This window comes from Camelus dromedarius, chromosome 16 (genome assembly GCF_036321535.1).
Source record: "Camelus dromedarius isolate mCamDro1 chromosome 16, mCamDro1.pat, whole genome shotgun sequence".
Lineage (NCBI taxonomy): Eukaryota > Metazoa > Chordata > Mammalia > Artiodactyla > Camelidae > Camelus > Camelus dromedarius.
Genome location: NC_087451.1, coordinates 27,804,505 through 27,814,042, shown reverse-complemented (window position 1 = coordinate 27,814,042; position 9,538 = coordinate 27,804,505). Strand labels below are relative to the sequence as shown.

At 65.0% G+C, this 9,538-nt stretch overlaps 1 protein-coding gene across 6 annotated transcripts; it reads right to left on the bottom strand.

The window, feature by feature from the left end:
- Nucleotides 1-1,549: 1,549 nt before the first annotated feature.
- Nucleotides 1,550-9,151, bottom strand: MCRIP1 (MAPK regulated corepressor interacting protein 1). Of its 6 annotated transcripts, none has more exons than XM_064495376.1 (6): nucleotides 9,100-9,127; nucleotides 7,975-8,009; nucleotides 3,465-3,520; nucleotides 3,253-3,371; nucleotides 2,614-2,715; nucleotides 1,550-2,459 (listed from the first exon to the last, which is right to left on the bottom strand). In XM_064495376.1, the coding sequence occupies exons 3-6, from the start codon at nucleotides 3,470-3,472 to the stop codon at nucleotides 2,395-2,397; spliced, it is 294 nt and encodes a 97-aa protein (XP_064351446.1). In that variant the 5' UTR covers nucleotides 3,473-3,520; nucleotides 7,975-8,009; nucleotides 9,100-9,127; the 3' UTR covers nucleotides 1,550-2,394. The 6 variants fall into 6 exon arrangements, with proteins under 6 accessions (XP_064351446.1, XP_064351448.1, XP_064351445.1 ...); XM_064495378.1 differs by lacking the exon at nucleotides 9,100-9,127 and adding an exon at nucleotides 8,702-8,724; XM_064495375.1 differs by lacking the exon at nucleotides 7,975-8,009 and having other exon boundaries at nucleotides 9,100-9,151.
- Nucleotides 9,152-9,538: the final 387 nt, after the last annotated feature.

Genomic DNA, 9,538 nt, shown 5'->3' with positions numbered 1-9,538 from the left:
GCCCCCGGCACCCCAACCTCCCCGCCCTCCCTGCACTAGGGGAAGGGTTCCGTCTCCACCCCAGCACAGCCTAGTTACCCACGTTCCCTGCTCCAGGGTGTTCGCAGCAAAGACCCCAGGCCTGGAGCCTCTGTCTCACAGAAGTCTAAGTTGGCAGGGACAGCGGGAGTGACGAGGCCTTGAGGGGTGTCCCGTGGGCCCGCTCGCTCCAGGGTAAGGCACAGGCTTAGAGCAACCACCACCAGTGCATGAGGCCAGGGAGGGTAGCAGGGGAGATCAGATGCAGGGGCCCACTGTGGCCCAAAGGGAGCTGAGGTCAGGCGCCCCACTCCCGCCTTCCGGCCCCAAAGGACAGGGGAATAACCCTGAGAGGATCTGGAGCAAAGTCAGGTGGACTTTTAACTAACGCCTCAAGGTATCAGACATTTCCCAGGGCGCTGCCAGGGGCCCGAGACCTTTCCAGGGAGGGTCCTCTGAGCATTGCAGCCCACACCCTCACCTTACAGACGGAAACTGAGATGGGACAGCCTGTGACATGCCTGAGGGCTCACAGCAAGGCCAGGATGGCGGCCACCACAGTGCAGACAGTCCAGGTCCCTGAGGTCTCATGGGCTGAGGGCCCTGCCCAGCGCACTAGCAGGGTGGCTGACAGTGGCAGCAGGGCAGTCACCCAGGAGGCAGGTACCAACCTCCACTTGAGGAAATAGGTGTGGAGACTTGGCAACTTGCACAAGGCCGCACCAGCAGCAGTGGCCAGGCCGGGCTTAGCACCCCACACCCTCTAGATGGGGTCTCATTCTCACAGGACCTCTGCTGGCCGGCGGCCCCATCCTCAGTGGTCGAGGACATGCTGGGTAGGGGAAACGGGCACTGGTGTAGTCACGCAGCCTGTGACACAGCCCTGGCCTGCCCACTCCATTCCAGCCACAGACAGTGGGGGGCAGGGGTCAGCTGCTCAAGTGACCTGCCGAGCAGGCACTCAAGCCCCCAGCAGGACGCCCCACAGGTCCCCAGGGAGGACACAGGTCTGTGTGGCTACAGGAACTTGACTCTGGGCCCGGCACCAGGCCGCACCCACCGGCAGCAAGCCACAGCTGCTGTTACCACGAGAACCATCCTTCCTGCCTGCCCGCCCGTCCCTGGGGACCCCCAACCCCCAGGAGAAGAGGCTTCCCAGAGCTTCCCGTAGGGCCACTGGAGCCCCAGAATACTCCAGGGAAAGGGTGCTCCTGAAACAACTTCTGGTGGCTTGTCTCTGGCCTGCCAGGGTGTGCCCCCGTCTGAAGATCGATACACCTGTGGCTCTGGTTCCCGGCAGCCCCTCTTCAATACCTGGACAGCGGAGCAGCCACCCCCGAGGGCCCAGGGCTGCAGAACGACACATCACCCCCAGGGCCTCCACCTCCACTGCCCACTGCCCCCCAGGAGGCCCGAGCCCCCGGCAAGGCCCAAGGACCAGACGCAAGTTCTGGGCCTTGACCATGACCTTGGATTTCCCATCCTGCGTGGACAGCCGGGACAGGGGCCTCACCACCGCCAAGAAGCCGAACCAATGCCATCTCGCCTTTATTCACTGGTCCTCAGGTTCCAGTCACAGACACTTGGATTTGGAGGGCACAGGAAGAACAAGTGGCCCTGAAAATCCTCCCAGCTCACTGTACAGAGCAGGACACACTGGGTGGCCTCACCAGCTCAGGGCAGCCCCATGCCCTTCCCAAGGCAGGGCCGGGCCTGGCTGCCCAGGACCCTTGGAGGGGGTGCCTAGCAGTGTCCCCGGCTGGGAGATCTGGTGCCATCCTGAAGTTGACACAGGGAAGGAAGGGGCCCAGCTGGACAGGGGGCTGGGGGGGCCAGATGCTCCCTGTGTCCAGGCCAGAGAAGCAGCAAGGGTCAGTGGGGAACCCACGTGGGGCTCGGGTGGGATAGCCCTTGTCCTGTCTTCTGGACACCTCAGGGACAAACCCAGCCCACTCCCACCAGCACAGAAGACAACAGAGGCCCCTTCATCTCCTTCCTGATCCTACAAGTGGCCAGGGGTAGGGGGTAGGGGCAGGGAAAGGTGGTGGGAAAGGGGAGGGAGCTCAGGGTCAAGGCCCTGGGGGGCAGGCAGGCCCAGGCAGCTCCAAAGATGCACCAGGCCCAGGGGAGGGCAGGGGCTGGCAAGGCCAAGCCCTCCTAGTGACAGGGGCAGCTTGAGATCCCCCAAGAGAAAAGGAGGGAGCCTGGGGAGGAGGGGAAGGCCTCGGCCGTCAATCTTGCCTGTCCTAGTCCTGGGGTTTTCAGCCCACTGGGAGCAAGGCCTCCTCCCCTCCCAGGAGCTGGGCCCACAGGAGAGGAGGTCCCGGCAGCAGGCGGCACCCAGATCTCCCAGAGGCCAGGGGAGGGCCCGGCGCTCTAGGACTTCTTGGCGTCCTGCGTGTTCCGGCGCTTCAGGTCGCTCAGGTCGATGGGCTTGAAGGCTGCCGGGCAACAGAGTGCTCAGCGGTGGCCGCAGGTGGGGAGACAGGGTCCCCCCTCATCGTGCCCCTGCCTCTGAATGTCCTGGGACCCAGCCCACCCCCAAGCCCTGCCCCTGGCCGGGCCTCTCCCTCCTAGGCCGGCCCCCCCACTCACTCTTCAGGCTGGGGTTAGGGACCTTCTCCACGTACTCCTCCACCAGGCCCCTCTCGCTGCCTGACATCTGGCTGCGCAGGTCTCGCTCCACACCCTGCCAGGCTGCGGGAGGCAGGGCGGTCAGAGCCCCCAGCCCATCAGGCCGGCAGCCCAGTCTTACCTGTCCCTCCTCTCAGAGAGGCCCTGCAGCCCCTGCCCGCTCTTGACCTGAAGTTGCCCCCTGCACACCCCCGGTCCCTTGGCGAGCCCTGCCTGGACCTCACCCCTTGCAGCCCCGTGGCCCCGTGGCCCCGTGGCCAGAACTGCAGTCACAGAGGCACGGGTGACCCACCGGGGAACAGCGCATCTTCCTCCAGGCCAGCCCACATCTTTCCCGCCTCCTCCACCCCCCACCTCCCGGCACAAAGGTCACGCACACGTGCTCACACACTCCAGCCATGCCGCTTCCGGGACGGCCCCGGGTCCCCCCGTCTGTCTTCCGCGTGGCCCCCCTCCCTGCACAAACACGACAGGCTGAGAACGCCACCTCCTCCGGGGTGCTGGCTGCCAGACCCCCAGGACCAGGAATGGGTCTCCTCACTAGACAGTCCCGCCCAGGCCCGGAAGGCTGGGGGGAGAGTGAGGGTGGCGCCCGCGCACCTTCGTAGATGAAGCGCACATTCTCCTCATGGGCTGGGGTGAAGATCTCGCTGCTGCTGGGGGGGGAGCGGGGGCTGCTGTTCCTCTTGCCGTTGTAGACAACTCTGGAGACAGGGGAGCTGGGGGAGCCCAGCCCGTCAGGGGAGAGGGGAGCAGGGAGCAGGGAGCAGGGGGCGGCCCCACCCCAGGCCACTCTGCTGCCTGAGACTCACCTGGTCATCGCTGGGGTGTCTGATCCTCCTGCTCCGCTGCCGGATGCCCTCGGCCTCTGGAAGGGGAAGCCCCACGACACAGGAGTGGGACGGAGGTCACCCTCTCCAGAGGGGCTGCCTCCTCCCTTTAGCTGTGCCCTCCCTGTCTCCCAGGGGACTGGGTCCAGCCACAACCCAGCTGGCTCAGGGTGTGGCAGGGTCAGCTTGATGGGGCCGGGGGGTGGCGATGCAGGACCCGGAGCGGCCTGGACTCTGGACGGCCCCTGCACTTGGACCACTGCTGCCCAGGGAGCACCTTCCCCGGGGTGGGGCAGCTCTGCTGACACTCCCGGTCCCCGAGGCCCAGAACACCCTTCCCGGCAGAGCGTGAGTCTGTGGGGAAGGCTGCAGTCGTCCAGTGCCCTCGCAGCCTGCAGGGCCTGGTTGTTGTTTCCACCAAGCCTGTTTCTCATCTGTAAAATGGGTGTGCTTCCCAGTGGGGAGCAGCCCAGCAGAGCCTGCCCAGCTTCCTGGTCCCCGAGGCTGCGGTGTGACAGGAGGGCTGGGGGAGGGCTGTGAGCCGGGAGGAAGCCGCCAGGCCCAACAGAACGGCGGAGACCCCAGGATGCATTCTGTTTACAGCCTCTGAGCCCAGGGAACTCTACAGCCCTGGATGGGGCTCTATTTTTAGGCTTACAAACTGGCCACCTGGCCAGCTTCCCCTCTCTGGCTGAGGACACACACCACAGGGTGAGGACGCTGGCTGCACAGGCCCGACCCTAGGCCCGGCCTTGCACCAGAGCTGGGCACCCCAGGTGCTCCAGGTGGGGGGACCCTGCAAACGGCCTCTGAGCACAAGCACCTCAGCCACCCACCCCAGGAACCCCGGGCCCCCAGACTGCCCAGAGCAGGTAGCTGCAGCCCCTCCCGAAGGCCAGGAGGCTGAGACATGGTGGGGACTTCCTCACCGGCAACCTCCGCGTTTAAACACCTGCACAGGTCAACGCAGCACTCGGACTGAGGTAAGAACAACAAAAAAGCGTAAAGGCAGCTTCCTGGAGGCACATGGAACCCTGTGCCCCTCCCAGGCTAGGGGCCCAGCTCCTTGCAAAAGGACTTCTCCTTTCTTGGGCTTGGGGAGTTTCGCTGCACATGGTTCCCCTGCCCACGCACCAGCCCCACAAACACCAGAGTACAGAGGGAAAGCCCTCGGGACACCCATTTCGTGGGGCTGCCAGCAGTGGGGTGAGGCAGGAAGCTCCAATTACGCAACAGGAGGGAGGCACCCGGAGGACCTATGCTGGGCGGCCCCTCCTCATGGCCAGGCTCCCTGCTGTCCTGCAGCCTGTCCTCTGGGACCTGGGCGGCCACTCCTTCAGGGCACCCACCTTCTCAGCCTTGCCCACGCTGGGGCCTCTCCTCCCAGGGCAGCCTCTGCTTCCACCTGCTCTGGCCATAGCCTCCAGGGGCTGCCTGCGTTCCTGGCTCAGCTTCAGGCCCAAGCCAAGCCTGGAGCCCGGCACCCTGTCTGCACACTGGCTCTGTGGCTCGCCGGGAGCCTCACTGGCCCCCCTCGGCCCGTGCAGCCCCAAGGCCTGCGCCCTGGGCCCCTGGAGCACTTGGTCTCCACGCTGGGCACCTGCCCCGCTGCCGCCAGCTGGGCTTCCCAACCAGACCAGGAGCTAGCTGAGCTCACACCAGCTCCAGACCTAGGCGGACGCCAGGCTGGGGCTTGTTAACTGCCAGTAGAGCTGAGCCGTCCTCAGAGGTGAGTGTCCCCCGCAGGCTGTAAGCCGTGGAGTGGGGCACTTGTCACCCAGCGCCCGCCCAGTGGATGTGCTACATCAGGTAAGGGGCTGCTGGTACCCCAGAGAGTGGGCCAGGAAGCATCTTGGTCAGGTGCCGGACACCCACAGGTTCTCACGTCCTCAGGACTTGAGGAACAAGTAAAATGACTTTTTAAAAAGCCACTGGCAACCTCGATGGGGGAGGTCACACTCAGCCAGGCCCAACTTCACAGGCCGGTGTCCTACCAGCTTGTCCTAGACACGAGGAACCTCCAAACCCTCTGTCTTCTGCCTCCACAGGCCATTCTCCCCAGGACCTTGTGCTGGCCCTGCCCTGACCCTTCCGAGACCTAGGGACACCGAGGCTTCTACTGACCGTACCAGCTTCCTGAGAAGCCGGGCCTGCTGCTCCCCTGGGACAGAGGGACAGCAGGCTGTGCTCGCTCACTCTCATCACCTCCTGGGGCTCCTTTAAGGAGCCAGGCCCCTCATGCTGACCCCTAATAAATACACAGGCCCCACAAGAGCCATTCCAGTCCTAGGCATGTGGCCGCCAACAGGTGCACAGGAGCACCCAGAGAAGTAGCACTCATCAGTGGCCAGAGGGAAGAGACCCGAAAGGGTTGTACACACTGGGCCCACTTCTGCCACGGAAGATGACAGGGCGAGCATGAGCCTTGGCAACAGCGGGTGACCAGGCCGCTAACACTGAGCAAAGGGAGCGGCCCAAAAGGACTGAAGACAGAAGCTCAGGGACTTGCGGCTGCGGGACATGGCGGACAAGGGCCGAGCCACAGAGTGTACAGGGAGGGAGAACGAGGTGGGGAGAAGTCCACGGGGGCAGCTGGAGTCGAGGAAGACCTGGATGGAGAAGGGACACTGGACCGGCATGACAAAACCCCCACTGACCTAGCATGAGCAGTCTCAGTGGAGCGAGGGGAGGAAGTGGGACCCTCAGCCAACAGCCTGTCTGCCACGGCTGGCCGGGAGGGGAGGCCCGAGGCCTGGGCCAACCGGGCGCGTCTGGCCAAGCACAGGGAAACCTGAGCATGTTTACCACCAGGGGAACGCGCTGAGTGGTGCCAGGACAGAGGCAGGCACAGGGGGGCCAGGTGACCAGCGGGCTGGGGAGAACGGCACGCCTGGAAAAGTGCCAGGGACACCTAAACAGGCCCAGTGGCCTCGAGGGCCCCGCTGGGAGGCCCGAGTCTGGAAGGATGGTGACTACTGCTCACACCCTGCATTACAGCCCACCTGGCCAGCTTCCCAAACATCTCCCGCCCCATTTTCCGTCCGTTTTTCGCTCACAATAATCATCAGACACATTTCCTCAAGAATGGACCAGCTTGAGCCTCAGCACTCACACTGCAGCCCGTCAGCTCTAAAAAACCTTCTCATACTTTAATGGCTTTGAGATTGGGTTGCGCCAGGCAATCGCTAGCACAGAGGTTAACGGTGTTCTTCCATTCTTAGTGGACCACGGTGCGTCACAGCTGTATCAGATCTGAGAAGGCAACGACCATCTCCCCTCGGCCCAGAGCCCAAGCCGGAAGCCCAGACACCTCCCTCCCAGAGCCTCTCCCGTTACTCCATCCCATTCCCAGCCACCCCCGCCCCTCCCCGAGCTGGGACAGCCTCCTGCACTATCCTCCTCCCTCCCTGAGACACATGATGCCAGCACCATCTTTCCCACATCTCCTCCCCAAGTCACTCCCCACCCAGACACTATCCGGGCCTTCTGCTATCAAGCCCTGTCTGGCCACAATCTGTTTCATCCGGTGTCACCAGCTACTGGGTCCCCAGCCCACGCCAAATACAGTCTATGCCACAGAGCCATCTTGCCATCTCTGCTGCTGCCAGCACCATGGAAAACCACACATCGCCCTACAGTGTTGTCCACGGCTGCCTAGCCCACAGTGCCAAGCGGAGATCACCCAGCCCTGCTCTGTCTGTCGCAGGTGAGTCTCTTCCCTCCCTGGGCCTTGGAGTCCTCATCTGAGCCAAAGTAGCCCCCAAGAATGTCCACCAGGCCCTTCAGTTCAACAGGCATCCGAGCACAGCCACATGGGACCACCACCTCCAAGGCCTCTGTGGCTGCTTATCCAACAAGACAGTGGACAGGGCAGTTGCAAAAGGAATGTGTCGTCTAACTGGGCACTTCTGGGAATGAAAGGGATGCTGCTGATTATGGAGCGTGAGTCAGGACAGCTCTGGGCAAGCCGAACGCAGAGACAGCCCACTTGGAGCTGCTGGAAACCCGCAAAACTACAGGGCACAGTGAAGGGGCAGCAGGGCCATCGGCCACAGCAAACACCTGCCAGGGGCTTACTGTGGAGCAGCCACTGTGCTGGGCCAGGGAGGACCCTGACAACCCCCATTCTGAAGGCTCGGTGGGTGCAACAACCTGCCACCCAGCAGGGTGGGGTCTGGACCCCAAGGGACCCTCAACCTCTGGGCTTCCAGGGCCACTGCAGTCAGGGCCAGGCCAGGATGGCTCGGGTGGCTTGACCACCCCAGAGCCTGCCTCTGTCCTTGCCTGCACCCCTGGCAGGCCCCTGGAGCCCTGGCAACCCTGTGGCTCTGCTAAGACACAGGGAGAGAGTCTTCCTGGGTGATGTACGTAGCACCTTGCTCTTCCATGGAAACAGAGGGCTTAGAGACCCCCTGGGAGGAGGCAGGGTGTGGGGAGACCTCAGGCCCAGTCTGCGGATCTCATCTCGAACTCTTTCCCCACACAGACGTACACCTAAGGACAGGCGGTGAGGTGATACTCTGTTGTCTGGAGAAGTAACAAAGGATATTCCAGAGTTAGAATCAATGATGCAACAGAGGCCATTCTGTGTTCCTTTAGAACTTTTGATCCATACTCAGATTTTCTGACCCCACTTCCCCTCCATACTCAGTGTCTCTGGGGCTCTCCATAGCCCAGTTTCTGCTAGTGGGACTTCTAGAAAATAATCTACCACCCCAGCAGGCGCCAGGAGGATAAGCACTGGACTAGATGCCACATGGGCCTGGTGGTCCCCCGAAGACCCCAAGGCAAAGCCTCTAAGCACTGCGCCACCCCCTCGCCCTCCTTCCTGGGTAAAGTTGCAGCTCCCCTGTTGTTACAGACCCAAGTGCCTCACCCCCTCCCACTCTCCCCAAATCAAACCTCTGTCTTCAGGACTCAACTCCGGCACCCTTCCCTCCCCACCTCTACCGCTCTCTAAAAGCTCTGGACACTCCTGGCGGACACCTCCGGTCCTTTGCTCAAGAAGTCCTGTCTGCCCAAAACGATCCCCGAGGGTCCAGCTAACCACCACCTTCTCTGGGAAGTCTCCCTGGGGAGATGGAGAGCACGACTTTTGCACCACCGGGGTACCTGAAGCTTCTGAACCGGAGGTAGGCGGCCGCGCCCCGCGGCAGGCCCCAGCCCACCTCGGCAGCCCCCGGGACCCGCGAGCTCCCCGAGGGCGGGCAGCCTCCTACCCCCTTTCCGCCCGGCACCGGGCACCGCCCCGCCTGGTGGGAGGCCGGGAGAGCGGGACGGGCGGGACGGCAGCGGAGGGCGCGTCGCGGGGGCCCGGCCGGCTGCGCCCCGGGGTCGGAAAGCACCGTCTGGGATGCTCCCCGGAAGGCGGGGCGGCGGCAGCCTCAGGGGCTAAGAAGGACGGGCCCGCGGCCCCTCCAGCCCCGCGCCCGGCGGGCCGGCCCCGCCCCGCCCCGCCCCTCCCCTCCCGCCCCTCCGCCGCGGCGGGCCGGGCGCCCCGGGACCCCGCCCGGGGCCCTCCCCTCGCGGCCTCCGCGCCAGGGCGGGTCCCGGCCGCGCCCGCCCAGCCCCGCCGCCGCCGCCGCCGCCGCCGCCGCCGCCGCCGCCGCCGCCTCACCTCGCCCTCTCGGCCGCCGCCGCTGCCAGGGGCCCGGCCGGAAGTGACGCGCGCCGCCGCGCTCGCGCTCGCGCACTCGCTCGCGGTCGGCCACGTGACCGCCGCCGCGCGGGGGCTGCGCGAGGGCGGGGACTGAGCGCCGGGGACTGAGCGCCGGGGACTGAGCGCCGGGGACTGAGCGCTGGGGACTGGGTCCGCGAGGTCTGCGGCCTCCGGAAGCCGGGGATGGCGAGGACCGGCTCCTGGGGCAGCGGGGGTCTAAGGGGTCGGGGCCGGCGTGGTCGGGGTCTCGGAGCGGACAAGGCGGGGAGGCAGCGGGGTCGACGGACGGCGGGGACCGGGGGTCGGGAGCCGCGGGACTCTGGCTCCTCGCTCCGGCACAGCGGGACCCCGAGACCAGAGTGGACGACGAAGTCCACTGACCACCGGAAGCAGCGGG